A 22069-nucleotide genomic window follows, 5' to 3' on the forward strand; every position below is an offset into this window, starting at 1 on the left:
TGGTAAATTGTATATATTTTATGTTTGAGCTCCTTACTTAGAAGATCAATCACCATTCACAATAGAAGTGTTAAAAGTCAATCAAAACTTAAGCTGACAACTGATGATATTTTGATGTTAGTAAAGCAATTGTCCCTTATTTGTTGGGTTTGTTTCACGTCCCTTTTTTATATGTACTCACCTCAGTACATATTACAATAAAAAATCAGTTAACAACTAACAAGACAGAGGGTAGTGGTGGAGAATAACCATTGGTGTTCACAAGGATCAGTGTGGGACCTCTAGCGCTTTTGATATTTATAAATTATTTATATGGAAATATAGCTGAACGGATTGGTATGTTTGAAAATTGCAACAAGTGGTGAGTAGTGAAGATGGCTGTCAAAGGAAATATGGGCAGAAAAAAAATCAGAGATTGAGTTAAATCCAGACAAGTGTGAGATTTGGAGGTCAATTTTAAAAAGAAAGTACGCAGCTAATGGCAGGGCCCTTGGGAGCATTGATGTACAGAAGAATCTTGGAGTGCAAGATCCACAGCACAAATCGATAGGGTGGTAAAGAAGGCAATTGCTTACTTGCTTTTATCAGTCAGGGCTTTGTTGTAGTTGTCTAAAATTTTGATCAGGCCATATTTGGATAATTGTATGCAACTCTGGTCAATGTATTACTAGAAGCATGTGTAGACTTTGGAGAGGGTGCAGAAAAGGTTCATCAGGGTATTTCCTGGATAGGAGAGAATCAGCTGTAAGGAGAGATTGGACAATCCTTATTTCATCTGGAGAATCAGAGGTTGAGGAGTGACTTGCCAGTAGCTTATAAGAACATGAAAAGCATTGATAGGGTGTACAAGAAGGCATATGCTTAAGCTGAGAGGGGTAAAGTTCAAATGAGATTTATGTAGCAAATTCTTCTACACAGAGAGTGATAGAGGTCTGGAACACACTGTCAGTGGAGGTGGCGGAAGTAGTTACAAAGTATTGCATGTTGACTGACTCGGTAATCTTCTTCTGCATACTGCTGAAGAATGTTTACTATGGGTGCATGTTTCATGACATCTTCTAACTAATTAAGAACTTTTTATGTGTAACTGTTCGTTACAGCATTCAAAGTTGTCAAGGAAGCACGCAGGTGGAAAAGACCTTTGGCACGTGGATGGGCTTTTGACTCTACTGAGTTTATAGATGATATGAAGCTAGTTGGAGTGGGAGGTAGTGTTGAGGCAAATGGTAGGCTGCAGATGGACAGACCCATTGGGAGAATGGGCAAAGAAGTGGCAGATGGAATATGGTGTCATGCACTTTGATAGAAGGAATAAAGATGCAGAATATTTTTTAGATGTGGAGAAGATTCAAAAATCTGAGGTGCAAGGGACTTGGGAGTTCTCATGCAGGATTCCCTGTAAAGGTTAACTTACAGGCTGATTTGGTGGTGAGGAGGCAAGTGCAACGTAGGCATTCATTTAGAAGACTAGAATATAAAAGCCAGGATGTAAAGCTGAGGCTTTCTAAGGCACTGGTGAGGCCTCAACTGGAGTACCGTGAGCAGTTTTTGGCCACTTATCTGAGGAAGGATGTGCTGACATTTGAGAGGATTCAAAGGAGGTTCATAGAAATGACTCTGGGATTGAAAGGCTTATCATATGAGGAGTGTTTGATAGTTCTTGGCCTGTATTCACTGGAACTTAGATGAATAAGGGGGGATCATATTGAAACCTATTGAATATTGAAAGACCTAGATAGAGTGAATGTGGAGAGGATATTTCCTATAGTGGGGGGGAGACTAGGGCCAGAGGGCAGAACCTCAGAATAGAGGGATGTCCATTTAGAATGGAGATGAAGAAGAGTTTCTTTTGCGAGAGGGTGGTGAATCTGTGGAATTTTTTGCCACAGGTGACTGTGGAAGCCAGGTCGTTGCGTATATTTAAGGCGGAGGTTGATAGAATTTTGATAATTCAGGGCATGAAAGGTCATGGGGAGAAGGCAAGAAAATCAGGTTGGGAGGGAAATGGATCAGCCATGATAAACAGGCTGAGCAGGCTTGATGGGCCGAATGCCCGAAGTCTGCTGCAATGTCATGCGGTCTTACACAGAATTCTTGTTTTATTTGCAAATTTCACTCAGACTGGTTCCAGTTAAGATAGAGGTTGATAAGTTCTTTTTTAATCAGAGCATTAAAGGCTATAGGAGACGGCAGGAGAATGAAATCGAGAGGGATAATAAATCAGCCATGATGGAATGGCAGAGCACTCAATGGGCTAAGAGGCCTAATTCTGTTCCTATGTTTTATGGTCTTATGGAGAGTTACCAGAGGGAGGTAATGAGCTGTTGAGGAGAAGAAAAATGGTAAAAGGGAAGCAAGAATGAGGAACCTAAAAAAAAGGACTGCCATCAACTCCATCATCCAAATCATTGACACACAACATAAAAAGAAGCAGTCTCAAAACTAACCCCTGCTGAACACCACTGGCAGCCAGTCAGAAAAGGCCCCCTTTTTTACAATTCATTCCCTCCTGACAATCAGCCAATGTTCATCTATGCTAATAATTTTTCTGTAATACCCTGGGCTCTTATCTTGCTAATCAGCCTTATGCGTGGCACCTTGTTAACGGCCTTCTGAAAATCCAAGTACACAACATCCACAGATTCTCTTTTGTCTATCCTGCTTATTATTTCCTCAAAGAATTCTAACAGCTTTGTCAGACAAGATTTCCCCTTAAGGAAACTGTGCTGACTTTGGCCTATTTTACCCTGTGCTTCCAAGTATGCTGAAACCTCATCCTTAACAATTAACTCCAAATTAAATTTACTTTCCACTGCCTGCCTCTCTCCCTTCTTGAAGAGTGGAGTGACATTTGCAGTTTCCCAGTCCTCCATTAATCAGCCATTACAGAATATATTGATTCTTGATAATGCCTCCGTAATCTTTTCAGCTACCCCTTTCAAAACTCTTAGGTGTAGTCCACCGAGTCCAGGTGACTTAACAACCTTCAGAACTTTCAGCTTCCCAAGTAATAACAACTGCACTCAGTTCTGCCCCCTGACACTCTTAAGTATCTGGCATACTGCTAATGTCTTCCACAGTGAAGACTATTGCAAAATATTTACTCAGCTTGTCTGCAGTTTCCTTGTCCCATATTACTTCCACTCCAGCATTGCTTTCCAGCAGTTCAATATCTACTCTCGCCTCTCTCTTACTCCTTATATATCTGAAAAATCTTTTAGTATCCTTTTTGATATTATTGGCTGGCTTACCTTCATATTTCATCTTTTCACTCCTTATGACTTTTTAGTTACCTTCAGTTAGTTTTTAAAAGGTTCCCAATCCCTCAACTTCCAACTATTTTCTGCTCTATTACATGCCCTCTTTTGCCTTTATGTTGGCTTTGATTTCTCTTATCAGCCACAGTTGTGTTATCCTGCCTTTAGAATATTTCATCTTTGGGTTGTATCTATCCTGAGCTTTCGGAATTGCTCCCAGAAACTCCAGCCGTTGCTGTTCTGCCATCATTCCTGCTTTGTGTCCCTTTCCAATCAACTTTGGCCAGCTCCTCTCTCCTACCTCTGTAATTCCTTTTACACCACTGTAATACTGATACATAAGATTTTAGCTTTTCCTTTTCAGACTGCAGGGTGAATTCTAACATATCATAACCACTGCCTCCTAAGGGTTTATTTACCTTAACCTCATTTCTCAAATCTGGATCATTACATAATACTCAATCCAGGATTGCCATTCCCATAGTGGGCTGAACCACAAATTTCTCAAAAAAGTTATTTCATAAGCCTTTGACAAATCCTTTCTCTTAGGATCCAATATCAATATCAACCTAATTTTCCCAGTCTACCTGTACATTGAAGTCCCCCATGACTAACATAACATTGCCTTTTTGGCATGCATTTTCCATCACTCGGTGTAATTTGCAGCCCATATCCTGGCTACTGGTTTGAGGCCTGAGTACAACTCCAATCAGGGTCTTTTTATCCTTGCAGGTCCTTAACTCTACCCACAATGACTCTACATCTTCTGGTCCCATGTCACCTCTTTCTAATGATTTGATTTCATTTTATACCAAAAGGGCCACACCACTCCCTCTGCCTACCCGCCTGACCTTTCTACACAATGTGTATCTTTGGATATTAGGCTCCCAACAATGATCTTTTATAAGCCACCACTCAGTGACACCCACAGCATCATAAATGCCAACCTCTAACTGCACTACAAGACCGTCTACCTTATTTCATATATTGCATGCATTCAAATATAACACTTTCAATACTTCATTTGTCACCCTTTTTGATTTTGTCCCCATTACACTGCAACTCATTCCACTCACTGCAATTTTGTCCTTCCTCACAGCCTCACTACACACTGCATCTAGTTGTCTGCCAACTGTCTTGTTCCCATTACCCTGCTAAATTAGTTTAAATCCTCCCCAACAGTTCTAGCAAAGCTGCCTGCAAGGATATTAGTCCCCCTTGCATTCAGGTGTAACCAGTACCTATTGTGCAGGTCATACCTCCCCTTGAAGGGATCCCAATGATCCAGAAATCTGAAACCTTGCCACCTGCACCAGTTCCTCAGCCAAACATTCACCTGCCAAATCAACCTTCACTGGCACATGGCACAGGCAGTAGTCCAGGGATTGCTACCCCGGAGGTCCTGCTTTTCAGCTTTCTATGTAGATCCCTAAATTCTCTCTTCAGTACCTCCTCCCTTTTCCTACCAATGTCATTGGTGTCAATATGTACCAAGACCTGGCTGCTAATCCTCCCCCTTTGGAATGCAATGGACCCGATCCAAAACATCCCTGACCCTGGCACCTGGAAAGCAACATACCATCTGGGTGTCTCCATTATGTCCACAGAATCTCATGTCTAGTCCTCTATCTCTACTGTAGTCTTCTTCTCCTCCTTTGCCTTCTGAGCCACAGCACCACAGTCCCAATTGCTCTGGCTTCTCCCTGGTGGGCCAACCCCCCAGCAGTATCCAAATCAGCATAATTATTATTGAGGGAATGGGTATAGGGTTACTCTGCATTGCCTGCCCATTTCCTTTCCCTCTCCTGACAGTCACCCAGGTACCTGCCTCCTGCAACTTAAGGGTGACCACCTCCCAGTAGCTCCTATCTATCATCACCTCAGTTTTCTATATCAACTGAAGGTCATCGAGCTGCAGCTCCAGTTCCTTAACATGTTCTCTGAGGAGCTGCAGCTCAGTGCAACTAATGCAGGCGTGGTTATCTGGGAGGCTGGAGCTCTCCCAGAATTCCCACATCTCATACAAAAAAACACAACACAGCCTCTGGAGCTATCTTCACTGCATTAACTATGTACTCCCATTTCTCCCATGGCCCACTGTCCTCCACTAACAGATTCCTTCTTCTTCAGCCCTTTACCTATCACTTCCCAGCTTCTTACTTCATTCCCCTCTGACCTTCCCCTTCACCTGGTTGCACCTATCACCTGCCACTTCTCCCAACCTTCTTGTTCAAGCTTCTTCCCCTTCCTTTCCAGTCCTGATGAAAGATCGCAGCCCAAAATGACAACTGTTTATTCCTTTGTGTAGAAGGTGTTGAATTCCTCCAGCATTGTATGTTATGGTTTGTTGTCTATGTAAATGTTACTCCGCTATTTAAGAAGGGTGGGAGGCTGCAGAAAGGAAACTACAGACCTGTTAGCCTGACATCTGTGGTTAGGAAGTTGTTGGAATCGATTGTTAGGGATGAGATTATGGAGTACCTGGGGCACATGACAAGAAAGGTCAAAGCCAGCATGGTTTCCTGAAAGGAAAATCCTGCCAGAATAACCTACTTCAATAGGATATTTGAGGATATTACAAGCAGGGTAGACACAGATGCAGTAGATGTGGTGTATTTGGATTTTCAGAAGGCCTTTGACAAGGTGCCACACATGAGGCTGCTTAGCAAGGTAAAAGCCCATGGAATTACAGGGAAGTTTCTAGCATGAGTGGAGCATTGGCTGATCGGCAAAAAACAGAGAGTGGGAATAAAGGGATCCTATTCTGGCTGGTTGCCGGTTACCAGTGGAGTTCCACAGGGGTTGGTGTTGGGACCACTGCTTTTTATGATGTACGTCAATGATTTGGACTATGGTATTAATGGATTTGTGGCTAAATTTGCCGATGATACAAAGATAGGTGGAGGAGCAGGTAGTTTTGAGGAAACAGACCCTGCAGAGAGATGTAGATAGTTTAGGGTAATGGACAAATAAGTGGCAAATGAAATACAATGTTGGATAGTGTATGGTCATGCACCTTGGTGGAAGAAATAGACAGGCAGACTGTTATTTAGATGGGGAGAGAATTCAAAATGCAGAGATGCAAAGGGACTTGAGAGTCCTTGTGTGAGATACCCTAAAGATTAACTTCCAGGTTGAGTCAGTGGTGAAGAAGGTGAATGCAATGTTGGCATTTATTTCCAGAGGTATAGAATAAAAGAGCAGGGATGTGATGTTGAGGCTCTATAAGGTGCTCATGAAACCACACTTGGAGTATTGTGTGCAGTTTTGGGCTCCTTATTATGAAGGGATATACTGACATTGGAGAGGATTCAGAGAAGATTCACGAGAATGATTCCAGGAATGAAAGGGTTACTGTACGAGAAACGTCTGGCAGCTCTTAGGCTGTATTCTCTGGAGATGAGGAGAATGAAGGGGATTCTCATAGAAACATTCTGAATTTTAAAAAGCCTTAACAGATGGGATATGGCAAAGTTATTTCCCATGGGAGGGGAGTTTAGGACAAGAGGACACGACTTCAGGATTGAAGGATGTCCATTTAGAACAGAGATACAGAGAAATTACTTTAGTCAGAGGGTGATAAATCTGTGGAATTTGTTGACTCGAGTGGCTGTGGAGGCCAAGTCATTGGGTGCATTTAAGGCAGAGATAGATAGGTTCCTGATTAACCAGGGCATCAAAGGGTATGGGGTGAAAGCAGGGGAGTGGGGATGACTGGAAGAATTAAATCAGCCCACGGTTGAATGGCAGGACAGACTCGATGGGCTGAATGGCCTACTTCTGCTCCTATATCTTGTGGTCTTATGCTTTTTTTAAATATAATTGACACTTTAATAATTTTGGCCACACTTTGAAATGAATCAATCCTTATTAACTGCAGCATTTTAAGTATCACAAAGGATACAAAAGGTATAAAGATAATATTATTGTAAATGAGAAAATTTTTAAATTTAGAATAAAATATAATTTATCGTGAATTATAAATCCTACTCAACTGCAATCATTTTCAGTATTGATGAGTTAAGCAAACTTTGAACATGAAAGGTAAATTAAATATATTAATTGGAAGATAACTAAAAATTAAGAGTATTATGAAGAAGATTTGCAATTAGTCATGCCTGACTTGTTAACTGGGCAGGCTAATTAGCACATGTCAGTAATGCAACATATTGCTTAAAAAGGCTAAGGCACTCTGGGTAAGAGAAATACCTACATCACTTACTTAAAACTGCTATTGAGAAGTTGAGAATTGGGACAAGTCTAGTCTTCCAAGATGGTGTTCACAGACTGTTCAGTTAAGACTTATGGGTGCTTCACCATTCTACCATATTGGTGAGAGTTGATATCTATCACGTCAGACAAGATATGTAAATATAAGTGAACTCATACTGGAGATTTATCACTGTTCTTTTATCATCAGGGAAAATAATCTTCCACAATGTTCAATCTAACAACATTATGGAAGTATTACAATGACTGCAATGGTTCAAGAAAGCACTTCATCAGCACCATAAGGACCATTAAGAATGACAATAAATGCAAGTGATGGTGTTTAAGTTTCTAAAGAAGCTTTATGATTAAGTTTCATTTTTTTCAACTTCCATGCATTTGTTGCCTTTTTTAGAATAGTAAATCAATACTTAGCATGTTTACTGTATGTTGGTTGCTGAATCTGCTGTTTATTCTGCAATATAAACTAGAAAATCCTAATTTCATTGTCCATTCATTGAAAAAGTACGGGGTGAATGATTTAAGAAGAATCAGCAGGTGATCCTCACAAAGAGAAGCACAGTGTTACCTATTTGTTTGTTTTTATAAGGCAATAATTTATGAGATGGAATTTGATTCCTTTGAAGCAGAGTGAGAGTGAAAATGCTTGGGTGGTTGATTTTGAGGTCTTTGTAGGCATTCCATTATTACTATATTATTATTATTGGTCCCAAAGCTTTGATATCTTTCTCATAATCATGTTTTCTTCTGAATTATTCTCTCAATGCACCAAGCAATGATTTCTAGTAGAAAAATTTCAGGACTGGAGGTGACAATAATTTTCTCTCATGGGTTTGGAGTGAAATAAGAATAATTTACCATAAAATGAATGACACAAAGAGACTCCTAAATCTATTCGTTTAACACTCTCATACCACTGACATGTTTGCTATTAAATATTCCTTTCCCAAATAATAATAATTTTGTTTAAATATATACAGCATTAAATTTGGTAGGGTTGTTAGTGCCCCCAAACAAACAAAAATTTGCAGATTTGAATTTATAATTTGATATATGAAATTGTCATATTTAATACTTTATTTGAAAAAGAAATATTTCTGTTGGATATTAGATGATCTTCTCTGACAATTTCATTATGGTATCCTTCAGATTCTTCAGCAGTAGTGTCTAATGCTTGGTGGTTTAAATAGACTGATGAGTTTACCTTCCCTCTTGCATGGGGAGTTATTTAGTTAATGCACAGATGTGCTCTGCAGTTTTATGGATACAAGTTAGCTATTTTTGTAAACATCTTTATGAAAATGCAAAAACTAAAATTGAGTGTTCATGAGAAAGATGTTAAGATGTGGAATACTATGACATTTGCAAAACTTCTTTCAAAGCAACATACACACAGCAGCAAATACTTATTGTAGACGGGCAATTTCCACTACTTCAGAATGAAGTGGTAAAGAGACAAAGCAGGGAATGAATCTGTTGTAGAGGATCCACCATGAATTAAATTGTGAAGCCAATGCAAAGGACTCAATGGTCATCTCGTGCTCCAGTTATATTTTATTGACCCTGTCAGTAGTCAGAAGCAAGCAGTTGTCACTTCTGTCCCTGTTTCAGAATCAGATTTATTATCACCGGTTGCGAAATTCTACTCTTAATGAAGATACTTGTCAATCAAAAACAGAAAAGGCAGAAAATACAGGACAAAATAATAAGATGATGAGACATAGGAGCAGAATTAGGTAATTTGGCCCAACAAGACTGCTCAACCATTCTACCATGGCTGATTTATTATCCCCCTCAGCCCCATAACCTTCTCCCCATAATCTTTGACATCCTTGCTAATCAAGAACCTATCAACCTTGCTTTAAATATACCCAATGACTTTGCATCTACAGCTGTTTATGGCAAAGAATTCCAGATTCATCACTCTCTGGCTAAATAAATTCCACCTCTGTTCTGTTCTAAAGGGACATCCTTCTATTCTGAGTCTGTGCCCTCTGGACCAAGGTGCCCCTATTATAGGAAACATGTGCTCCTCATCCACTCTTGGACTTCCAATATTCAATAGGTTTAAATGAGATTTCCCTCCTCATTCTTCTGAACTCCAGCAAGAACAATTACAGAGCCATCAAACACTCATTATATGTTAACACTTTCATCCTCGGGATCACTCTCGTGAACCTCCTCTGGACCCTTTTGGATGCCAGTGGCAAGTCTAAAACTGCTCTTAATATTCCAAGTGGAGTCTGAAGCCTTAGCATTGCAATTTTGTTCTTCTATTCTAGTCCTCTCAAAATGAATGCTGACATTGCATTTTGACCACAGACTCACCCTGCAAGTTAATCTTCAGGGAAGCCTGCACAATGACCTCCGAGTCCCTTTGCACCTCTGATTTCTAAATTTTCACCCCATTTAGAAAGTTGCCCATGCCTTTATTCAAACTGTATCAGTGGATGAGAAAAGAACAGTCTTTTCATATGAGTCTTCATCAGAATTTTTGTCTTGAGAATTATTGTCATTACTTTGAGAACAAATATTTGAACCATCTTCAATAATTATTTGACTGGGACAGTAAAAAATACATTACCCTTCTACAGAACCTTCTCACTGGTTCTGAGGGAAAACGTTTCAATTTGCACTCACTAATACCACTGTGATATCTGGAGCTGCCCCTGAGCTTCTAGATTGGGGTGAAGGGAACAGGGAAGTTCACAACTGCCTTAAAATAAACGTCAAGTCCTTTGTGAACGCCCACCGACCCCAGTTCCCGAACATTACCATCATATTCTTAATTGCAGGCTTTGAGCAAGAATCGAAACAAGACTGCTTTGCTTTTATGGCGAAGATTTTGTTTTCCGTCGTTTCACTATATATTTCTTTTAATGAATTTCTAAATAATTATAAGCCCCGTGAAAGGAAACTGCAATACTTCATCGCTTAGACTCTATGCTTGTAACCTGTAAACTGAAACCTCACTCTACTGTTGCTGCAAAAAAAGCGCTATTTTTTACGGCATGTATTACACTGTGCACGTATGCCTGTGACAACGATGAACAGTTGTAAATTCGTCGAGACCCAGTCCGTTACCACTGGCCGCTGGTACTTTGCATTCAGGCGTGATCTAATAAACTCCGTGTGGATTTCGACGATTGCAGGCTGAGGTTCGGTTTCCCGCGCGGTGGGGGATTCCCGGCCACGTGTTGAAATAGCTCTCCGAGGAGCTCACCTTTCGCTGCCGTCCACTGATTGCCCGTTATTTCTGAGTAGCCAAACAAATATATATGTAATATATTCATGGTTGGGACGACTTGGCACTCTTGCCGCTTCCGATCAGTCAGTGCCCGGGATGCTGCAGCCTCAGTGACCGAAGTTCGGCTACAGACCGGGCATGTAAAACAACCAATTACAACCCTCGCTTTCTCACTGTCCAGCCTTGCTCTTCCGCCTGTTTTGCTTCCTTCGCGTTCCGATCATTTTCGTTGCCCTTTTGCTGGAGCTGTAATAAATTTACAGTGGCCTTAATGTTTCTAATAGAGCTTATGTGCCTGCGCTTTCTCCGGGGCAGGTCCGGGTACTTTAGTGGCAGGTGACCCCGATGGCTATTCAGCCCACACCGCACCGTGATTTCCTGTCATCGGCGCCTGTCCATCCTCTGGGATTAATCATTTGTTCTGAAGTTGTTCGGAAACCTGGAGGGAGGGAAGTTGCCGAGTGTACGGGGAGGAGGAGGTAGCTGCTGTTGGGCGATAGGAGCAGCCCAGTTCCGTTTCCCCGTCGGAGCTGGAGTGTGGCGGCGGTGACGGGGATCGCAGTGTGGCGAGTCTCCGGGTCCCGCACCGGTCATGGAGTAAGCGGAGATACCGGATCCCCGCCGCGCTCGCCTCGCTCCCCGGGACCGTGCCTCCCTGCGCGGCTTGGACTTCCATTATTTCAGGTCAGTGGTGTTCTTGCTCTTGATGCGAGCCGCCCCGCTGCCATGTCCCGAGCGGAATCGGCCAGGCAGCGCGGTTTCACGGTGCTGATTCGGAGCTGTGACCATCAGACTCACTTCCAGCAGCGACAGCTCCAGGTGCCGGGAGCAAAGTAGGGTCGCTTTCAGCTGCAGGGACACGTCCGCCACACCGTACGGACAATGGCCACAATTAGACGGGTAACTCAGTCTGACTTTTACATCTTGTTGCCCAAGGGGCCATCAGCGGACAGCCTTCACAGTATTATTGATGCGTTATTGTGAGCGACTGTTTTAAAGTTTGCGCTTGCTGTGTAATTTGTCTCTGCGCGCGCGTGTGTATGTGTATGAAAAATCCATTTTGTCTTCGTAGTGGCGATTTTATCTTTCGCAATCCAGGCCATGTCAAATAAAAACAATAGTTAAACGTCTGGATGCGGTGGCCAGTGTTGCTATTGGTAAGTTGTCCGGTTGGTCGGCAGCTGCTGCCGCTGGCGTCCGAGGCTGGCGGGCGTCGAGCGCTCTCCACGCCTGCCTTCGGGCACCGTGTTTTCCCGCTGGAATACCTTATCTGACCAGCTCACACAGATCCCCAGCACTGCGTTAGCCGGTCTTAGAGAACCTTGTTGTTATTAGGGCATGGCATATCGCCTAGTATTTTCTGCTTAGCTTGATGCTGAACGTGCATGGTAGCCTAAAATATTTCAGCTGCGTCGCACGTCTTGCTTTGGTTTTGAAAAACATTAGTCACAGCCGGTGAACAGGTTGGATTTTTCATTTATCGGTAATATAGTGTGGCACTGACCTGCCGCTGCCATCTTGTTAAGTTTAAGGTGTAATGTGAGTGTTTTTTGAGGGGCAAGTTGACACGTTATCATAGAAAATGCAAAAAAAAAAGAAAATGCAATCTTTCCTCGAGGAGCTAAGATGCATTCAGAATTTATTTTTCCCAAGTTCAACTTTGTGTTGAAATAACATCTACAAAAGTTTTCTTCAAAAATATCACAAATGCTCAAATTGTGAAGGAAGCGCAGTTACTTTATGGGTAATCTTTCTCGGAATCGGGAGCAGTAGCTTGCCTGTCCTGCCATTTCAAGTTGCTTAAAGTCAGAGACAGTTTTAGTTCTGTTATGGCAGAAGCAGCATTTTTTTTTACTTGGCTAGCTTAATTTTATTGATTTAGTATCATCAAAATAAATGGGCAAAATGAGATTTATGATGCCTTTGTGAGCAAAATTATTTTTCAAAGCTGTTTTCAGTCTGGGTTGACAGGTCTGTGACTGTGCTGTTCTTGTTCCAGTTGAAGATGCTGCAGCTGTGAGGAATGTCCTTAACAGATCCCTGTCATGGCCCCTGGGATTATCTCCTCGCCACTCATCACCTGCTGCCTACTTTTTGTCACCCTTTGCTGCCTCTGTTCTGTGTCTCAGTCCCAGGAAGATGTTACAGGTGGACCTGAGTCATTGCCTATGGTCACTGGCACCTCTGAATATTCATACCCAGATTACCGGGGCAAAGGCTGCGTGGATGAAAATGGATTTGTGTATGAAATTGGAGAGGAGTTCACTCCCGGATCGGCTGCTTGCCCATGTTTGTGTACTGATGATGGGCCACTGTGTGTCAAACCAGAGTGTCCTAGCCTACATCCTCGTTGTATCCGTGTGGACACCTCCCGCTGTTGCCCTGAATGCAAGGAAGTAAAGAATTACTGTGAATTTCGGGAAAAGAAATATAAACAATTGGAGGAGTTCAGGGTAAGAAAACTCTTGTTTTCATCTGCCATCTTTTTTAAACTTAAATCTTCATACATTCTTTTCCCTTGTTCTTTCATCTGAAATATGTTTAGCATTTAATTAAGTATTTCAGCAACTGTTTTCTCTGTTTCTTCCAGCGGGTGCTGTCTCAAGGGTAGCACGGTAGCATAGTGGTTAGCACAATGCATCACAGCATTAGCGACCTGGGTTCAATTCCCACTGCTGCCCGTAAGGAGTTTGTACGTTTTCCCTGTGACCACATAGGTTTTCTCTAGGTGCTCCGGTTTCCTGCCACATCCCAAAGGTCTACTACCGGTTGGCCGGTCAAATTGTTCCGTGATTAGGCTAGGATTAAATCGAGGCTTTGCTGGATGGCGTGGCTCATAGGGCTGGAAGGGCCTACTCTGCACTGTATACCAAGAAGTAAATAAACTGAAATTTAGCTGGGGCCTGTCTGTGGTAACATGTATTTGCATCCGTTATGACTTGGTAGCCTAGTGGATTGTAGCTGAGCACAATCTATCTTAAGTCAGCACCTCACCAAGTAGTTTCTAGGGAATGTCATGTGATATGATGAACTGTGTGAAACACCAACAGTATCAGGAGTGTCAATTGCGGTATCTTCTTCATTGCTAAATTGTTCAAAGTTTTTCTACAGCAATTCATGCAAAGTAATGCTATGGAAACAATTAATACTAAACCCACCAAATTAACTGGGATCAAATAAAATCGCCAGGATTAATTGGCGATGTGAGCTGCTCTGCCCGCCTGCTAAATCTACTCTACTTACCTGGGCAGAACGTTCAATGACAAGGTCTTCAATTAAACGATCACTGACCTAACTGGCGAATATGCATGTCCTTTTGGCTCTAAAACCCACAGAAATGTTTTGGTGTTTAGTTAGACCAGGCCCCTGGTTTTACCAGATGTCAAAACTGTCAGTGATGGAACAGATTCTGCAGATGCTGCAAATCTTGAGCAACACACACAAGATGCTGGACGAACTCAGCAGGTCAGTTCAAGACACTGAACTTGAAGAATTGTGTTTCCCTGAATCAAAATTCTGGACCATTGTGTAAAATGAACAAAGGCTTTAAGTCAATGTGAGTGCAGTCAGATTCTATGCTTTATGAATTAATTGAGAAAGAAGTTCGTCTTTGTAGCACTAATTGGGCCTATGAACACCTGTTGTCTCATAGTTCTATCGAGCTCAGTAGCCTAGTTATTGCTGAAGCAATAATGTGCAGACCTTGAAGCTCCCACCAATATCAAACCACTTCATTTTCTGGTGCATGTTGTAATCAGTCAGCAGATCAATGGTGACCCAACAGGCTTGTTAGACAGTAACTTGCATTAAAGGATCCTCTGATAACATTATAAGAAGTTAAAAAAAAAGAATCTGAAATATTAACTCAGTTGTACTTTCTACTAATGATGCCTGACTTACTGAGTATTTGTATTTCTATTTTCCATAGTCTGTAGCATTTTGACTTGTAAATTTTTGAAATGTTGTACATGTAATAAATAAAAATTGGAGTATGTGCATTTGATTAAGGTGGATATAATACCATGTTAACATTTTTAATTTAATATTTCTTAATTTGTAATATTTATGGAAGCATTATATGAACCAGAGTAAATACTTATTCTGGCTTAGTATTAGGCAATGTAGTTAGATGACTTTCGATGTATTTTTTTAAATTTAGATTCTCAAAGATTTTAAATTCATATCAGTTCAATTGTTTTTACCTTGATTGCAGAGGAGAAAGCTGAAAACAGCAAAGCCTTAACTGATTCACTGACAGTAAAATTCAGTACTTCTGCATTAAGCTAGACATGGGAAGAAACCTTGATTTTGCTGGTAGCTGGTAGCTGGTAGCAAAGGGTAGCTATATAAGATTGTAAAGATCTCTAGGATGACCAACAATATTTTGCTCATTTAGAGTGAGGCATGAACATCTACTCAACAAAACTTGTTTCATTAAGGCATCTTAAACCTTGTTGAAATCATTATTTGTTTTTAATAGCTATAGTTTTATATAGTTATCTAAATGCTAACAGAAACATTGTTATCAGTTCCCTTTTTATGTTAAAATTAATGCTGCCAGTAAGATTTCCAGTTTAAGACAGAAACAGCTAACATCACATTAAAAACACAGCAGGGTTTGAAAGAAAGAACAAGGTTGAATTTTCAGGTGCCTTTTGCACAATATCTCCAACTAATCTGCAGTGAACCATCATGGCTAAGCTGGGGTATGAGGCTTGGTAATTTTCTTTGTCCTTTCAGGGCTAGTACATTAATTTTTTGAATGTTACCTTCAAATAGAATTTCTACCTGCAGAGGGACTCAAAAAATAGGATATGTGGTTAGAATACACTGTCATTTTTCCTATTGCATTGTTTGTCAAAACATAATCTTATACCACTGGCTGTTTACTTCCTTCATCAAGAGGGTGAATGTTAGTTGTTCTGACTGAGATTTTGGTCTTTGATTGGATGAGAAATATGAGTATTCCTAAATGATAGCATAAGACCATAAGATATAGGAGCAGAAGTAGGCCATTCAGCCCATCGAGTCTGCTCCATCATTCAATCATGGGTGATCCAATTCTTCCAGTCATCCTCACTCCCTGCCTGATGTTAGGAGAATTCAGGGTGACTTGGATAGGCTGGGTGAGTGGGCAGATACTTGGCAGATGGCGTTTAATGTGAATAAGTGTGAGGTTATCCACTTTGGGAGTAAGAACAGGAAGGCAGATTATTATCTGAACGGTGTAGAGTTGGGTAAGGGAGAAATACAAAGAGATCTCGGAGTCCTTGTTCATCAGTCACTGAAGGTGAATGAGCAAGTGTAGCAGGCAGTGAAGAAGGCTAATGGAATGTTGGCCTTTATTACAAAGGGAATTCAGTACAAGAGCAAGGAAATCCTCTTGCATTTGTACAGAGCCCTGGTGAGACCACACCTGGAGTATTGTGTACAGTTTTGGTCTCCAGGGTTAAGGAAGGACATCCTGGCTGTAGAGGAAGTGCAGCATAGATTCACGAGGTTAATTCCTGGGATGTCTGGACTGTCTTACGCAGAGAGGTTAGAGAGACTGGGCTTGTACACGCTGGGATTAAGGAGATTGAGAGGGGATCTGATTGCAACATATAAGATTATTAAGGGATTGGACAAGATAGAGGCAGGAAATATGTTCCAGATGCTAGGAGAGTCCAGTACCAGAGGGCATGGTTTGAGAATAAGGGGTAGGTCATTTAGGACAGAGTTAAGGAAAAACTTCTTCTCCCAGAGAGTTGTGGGGGTCTGGAATGCACTGCCTCGGAAGGTAGTGGAGGCCAATTCTCTGGATGCTTTCAAGAAGGAGCTAGATAGGTATCTTATGGATAGGGGAATCAAGGGATATTGGGACAAGGCAGGAACTGGGCATTGATAGTAATTGATCAGCCATGATCTCAAAATGGCGGTGCAGGCTCGAAGGGCTGAATGGTCTACTTTTGCACCTATTGTCTATTGTCTATTGCTTCCCATACCCTTTGATGCCCTGACTAATCAAGAACCTATCTATCTCTGCCTTAAATGCACCTAATAACTTGGCCTGCACGCTCGCTCATGGCAATAAATTCCACAGATTTACCACCCTCTGACTAAAGTAATTTCTCCACATCTCTGTTCTAAATGGACATCCTTCAATGCTAAAGTCGTGCCCTCTTGTCCTAGACTCCCCTACCATGGGAAATAACTTTGCCTTATCTAATCTTTTCAGGCCTTTTAACATGCGGAATGTTTCTATGAGATCCCCCCTCATTCTCCTGAACTCCAGGGAATACAGCCCAAGAGCTGCCAGACATTCCATTAAGAATAGTTTCTGCGGCTGCTAGAAATCTTGAGCAGCACACACACATGCTGGTGGAACTCAGCAAGTCATGCAGCATCTATGGAGGAAATAAACCAGTTCGAACCGAGAGCCGTCATCATGATTGAAAAGGAAGGGAGCAGAGGCCAGTTCCAATCAAACCAACCTCGAACGGTTGATGGGATTCTGTTCTATGAGTAATCATGCCAAGAAGCATGCAATCCACAACAATCTATATGTAGAATTGACAGGAATTAAATGGTCAATATTTTCTTTTAACCACTGTTACCAAAGCAAGAAACAAATTTAAGCTGGCGTTTAGTAAATGCTTATCCATCAATGAAAGCCTTGACAAGTTATCTGCCGTTCTTTCAAAAGCCAGTTTAAAATCTATCTTTTTAATGTTGCTGCAGCCATCATCTCTAATCCATCTACCTCAATTTAAGTGCAATCTGTTGTTGAAAAGGGATCAGTGGTAAATCTATGAAGATACTGTTGAGATTTAGAGAGAGGGATATATTGATGTAACAAGTTGCTGTAGCAGGGATCAATCCAAATTCAAGTTGAAAAGTGAAGCTCTCTATGCATTTATAGATTACTGAAACAGTTTGTTGAGAGGAAGCTGATTGCATTGCTTTACTTAGCTGGTGGGATGGTAAGAGGGTGATTTTTATTTAATTTAATAATCACCATAATACATAATTGCTTGGTATTAAAACTTTGCCCCTTTTTGATGCACCAAACTCAAACTGCGCATAGCATTAAAAAATTGTGAAATGAGCAAAAGTTACATGAGAAAAAGTACAATGGTGGTTCAGCAGAATTTTCATGGTACCTGATGGAATAGTTCCCTACTTCAGATACTTTGCAGCAACACATTGAGAAAGGTGTAATTCTTTAGAGGCACATAATCAATGTTCTCCTTTTTGGCTCTACTGAGAGAGGTATTTGATGCTGTGGTGTTGAGGTCTCCCCTCGTAACTCCCATTGCTCCTCATCCCACTCCTCCGGATCTTCCTCTGGCACTGGCTACTGTTCTCGGAATGCAGCACAGCCTGCAGGGATGTTTGGACTACAGGTTGATGCCAGGAGCCAGGGAAGTGATAAAAGCCGCAAAAACTTGAACTTGCAAAAACATTGTAGAGGTCCACATAGGACTCTGTGGGGGTGGGCTCTTCACAGAGGGGCATGCCTTTGCTACCAGACCCGAGGTCACTAACCTTCCCACATGGTCAGGCATTGAATGAGTTCCTGAGCAACAAAATGCCAAAGAAAACTTCCCACTTAGTTTAAGTACACTCTGCAACTTTGAAATTAAGTCGTCTGCAGCCCATTCAAGTCTTTCAATGGCAGTAATGTTTTCCTTTAAGTAGACACAGATGCTACAAAGTAATATGATGTGCTCCTACTAATATTACAAGTGATCATCAAAGTTCAGAAGTGGCTCCAAAAGTCACAAGTTACACAGACAAGGAACACCACACATCATCAAAAACACACCATCCCTACCGTGAAGCATGGTGGTGGCTGCATCATGACATGGGGATACTTCACTGCAGCAAGCTCCAGAAGGTTTGTGAAGGTAGAGGGTAAAATTAATGCAGCAAAATGCAGGGAACTCCTAGAGGAAGACCTGATGCAGTCTGCAAGAGAACTGATTTGGGAGAAGATTTGTTTTCCAGAAAGTCAATAACCCCCAAGCATAAAGCCATGCTACACTGGAATGGGTTAAGCAGAGCAAAGTTGATATCCTGGAGTGGCCAAGTTGGAGTCCAGACCTCAATCCAATTGAGAATTTGTGGCTGGACTTGAAATGGGCTGTTCACTCATGATCCCCATGCAATCTGACAGAGCTTGAGCTGTCTTGAAAAGAATGGGGAAACACTGCAGTGTCCAGATGTACAAAGCTGATAGAGACCTATCCACACAGACTCAAGGCAGTAATTGCTGCCAAAGGTGTGTCTACTAAATACTGACCTGAAGGTGGTGAATAATTGTGCAGTCAATTATTTTGTGTTTAGTAATTGTAATACATTTAGACCAATTTGTAGCAATTTGTTTTCACTTTGAGATGAAAAAGTCTTCTCTGTTGGTCAGTGTCAAATAAGCCAAATTAAATCCATAGTGATTCAATGGTGTAAAGCAATAAAATATGAAAACTTCCGGGGGGGGGGCGGGGGTTAATACTTCTTATAGGTACTGTGTATATAAATTAAACTGTAATAAGTAGTGCAAAAACAAAAAAGATAGTGAGGTAGTGGTACATAGATTCATTGTTCATTCAGAAATGTGATGAGTGAGGGGAAGAAGCTAATCCTAAAATGCTGAGTGTGTGTCTTCAGGCTGCTGTATCTCCTCCTTGATAGCATTGAGAAGAGTGCACATCCTGGGAGATGCTTAATGATGGATGCCACCTTTTTGAGGCATTGCCTTTTGAAGATGTTCTTAATATTGGGGAGCCTACTACTATGATGGAGCTGGCTGATATTTTCTGAAACTTTTTCTGATCCTGTGCTGTGGCCCCTTCCTACCAGATGCTGATGCAACCAGTCAGAATGCTCTTCATAGTATGCCTGTAGAAATCCGCGAGTCTTTGGTGATATACCAAATCTCCTCAAACTCCCATTAAAAATTAGCTACCATTGTGCCTTCTTTGTAATTACATTAATGTAATAGATCTTCAGAGATGTTGACATTCAGGAACTTGAAACTGCTCACCTTTTCCATTGCTGAGGACTGGTGTGTGTTCCCTCGATTTTCCCTTCCTTTGGTCCACAATCATTTCCTTGGTCTTACTGATGTTGAGTGCAGGGTTTTGTCGCAAAACCGCTCACCCAGCTGATTTATATCACTCCTATGTGCCTCCTTGTCACCATCTGAAATTCTACAATCGATAATTGTGTCATTGGCAAATTTATAGATGGCATTTGAGCTGTGCCTATCTACACAGCTGTGGATGTTGAGAGAGTAGAGCAGTGGGCTAAGCACCCATCCGTGAGGTGTGCCAGAGTTGATTGTCAGTGAGGAGGAAATGTCATTTCCAAAATACACAGACAGGGTCTCCCAATGAGGAAGTCGAGGATCCAGTTGCAGACAGAAGTACAGAGGCCCAAGTTTTGGAGCTTGTTGTTTAGTGCTGTGACGGTATGATGGTGTTGAATACTGAGCTGCAATCAATAAACACTGTTTTCTAATAGTGTGATAGTATTGGTAGTGCTTTAATTTGCTCTGTATTTTATTTAAATACATAATTTGTTATTCAGTTAAGTGGTAGTTTGTTTTTTAATACCTTTTTAACTATTTCTGCGAAACTTCCAATAATTGGGGCAGCCGCTTAATTGAGCTGAAATAGACAGATCCAATGTGTCTCAATTAACCAGAATCAAAACAGATCTCTACAAATATAAATTAATAACAAATAGAAAACACAAAATATTTGACTGCATAAGTATTCACCTCATTTATTATGATGTACCAAATCATCACTGGTGCAGCCAGTTGGTTTTAGAAGTCACATAATTCATTAAATGGTGATCACCTGTTTGCAGTCAGTGTGTTTCAATTGATTGTAGTAAAAATACACCTGAATCTGGAAGGGCCAACTACTGGTGAGTCAGTATCCTGGCAAGAACTACACCATGATGATAAAAGAACACTCCTAGAAGTTCTGTGAAAAGGTCATTGAAAAGCACAGGGCTGGAGATGGATACAAGAAAATGCAAGTCAATCATCAAGAAATGGAAAGAACATAGCACAGATGTATATCTGCCTAGAGCAGGCCATCCTCAAAAACGGAGTGATCCTGCAAGAAGGGAAGGGAAACCACCAAGAGTCATATGACAATTCTGGAGGAGTTACAGTGTATTGGTTTCAAATAGTTATCGATGGATTAATTAATCCAGTGTACACCGCCATGTCCTTTTGATTGACCAAAATCACTGCTGACACCTAGAGCAGATAATGGACTGCTTTCATACAGTGCTTTCAATGATTGCATCCTCCAAGTCTTTAGTTTCAGGATGGTTGTTGATACCTTCAAATTCTTCCTAGGTCCTAACTTGAAGTAGCTAACTCCCAGCTGTTTCTGGCATCTCCACGTCTGAATGCTTGAAACCACAGTGAGCAAAGCAGTTCTGAATTGTCTTCCGGCATCTTCTTGCTTACTATCAGTGACAAAGTTCACTGCTTTTTGAAAGTACATGTAAGTGATTCTATATTGATAATGTCCACACAATTACACGTGGCTGATGCTAGTTAGAAACTGTTCAGCAAGTTTTCTCCCCAACGAAGAGGCACAGTGTCCCAAATAAATAAATAGAATCTCATCTTTTTAATCCATTAGTTTTTGTTCTTTAAGAGTTGTCCAAAGTAAGTGACTGCCCCAATTAAAAGATGGCCCAATTAACCAGAATCCACTGTATATTTCTTATTGTAAATTATAGTTTTTTTAAATTATGTATTGCAATGTACTGCTGCCACAAATCATTATTTCATCATATATGCCAGTGATATTAAACCTTATTCTGATTCTGATTCTGAATTCCTGATGAGAACTGGCTCACAGACCTCTGGTTTCCTCTTATAGTCCATAATCAGGTCTTTGGATTCTCTGACGTTGAGTGAGAGGTTGTTGTTGTGGCACCACGCAGCCAGATTTTCAATCTCCCTCCTATATGCTGATTCGTCACCACCTTTGATTCAGCCGACAACAGTGGTATCATCAGCAAACTTAAATATAGCACTGGAGCTGTACTTAAACTCACAGTCATAATTAATCAGGAGACAACTGTGAAATCCTGATCTCGAATCATGCTAATTAAATATTTGACGTTAAGACAACTTTGTGGGCAAAGAGGTGGGAAGCCAATTCTCTACTTAGTATCTGTTCGTATTCTCACCACTATATTGACCACAGAATAAATAAGTAGCAGGCAGTGACCACGGATCCCACAAGCTAGAGGTACAGTACTTCAACAACCACTATTTGCCTCTGGAAAATGTTACACAATTAGGCAATGATTCTTGAAT

At 41.2% G+C, this 22069-nt stretch overlaps 1 protein-coding gene across 8 annotated transcripts in view; it reads left to right on the plus strand.

Annotated features, from left to right (window-relative positions):
* The first annotated feature begins 10524 nt into the window (after positions 1-10524).
* Positions 10525-22069, plus strand: part of vwc2 (von Willebrand factor C domain containing 2) — a 158016-nt gene continuing 146471 nt past the window's right edge. For 2 of the 8 annotated variants that reach the window (XM_073054313.1, XM_073054320.1), the window contains exons 1-2: positions 11203-11418; positions 12734-13187. In XM_073054313.1, the coding sequence (XP_072910414.1) occupies positions 12780-13187 (408 nt within the window). In that variant the 5' untranslated portion in view covers positions 11203-11418; positions 12734-12779. Of the gene's footprint in view, positions 10646-11202; positions 11419-11470; positions 11635-11782; positions 11892-12108; positions 12274-12733; positions 13188-22069 lie in introns of those variants that run through there. The other 6 variants (XM_073054315.1, XM_073054314.1, XM_073054317.1 and 3 more) reach the window with 6 other exon arrangements.

Source organism: Hemitrygon akajei, chromosome 8 (genome assembly GCF_048418815.1).
Source record: "Hemitrygon akajei chromosome 8, sHemAka1.3, whole genome shotgun sequence".
Taxonomy (NCBI): domain Eukaryota; kingdom Metazoa; phylum Chordata; class Chondrichthyes; order Myliobatiformes; family Dasyatidae; genus Hemitrygon; species Hemitrygon akajei.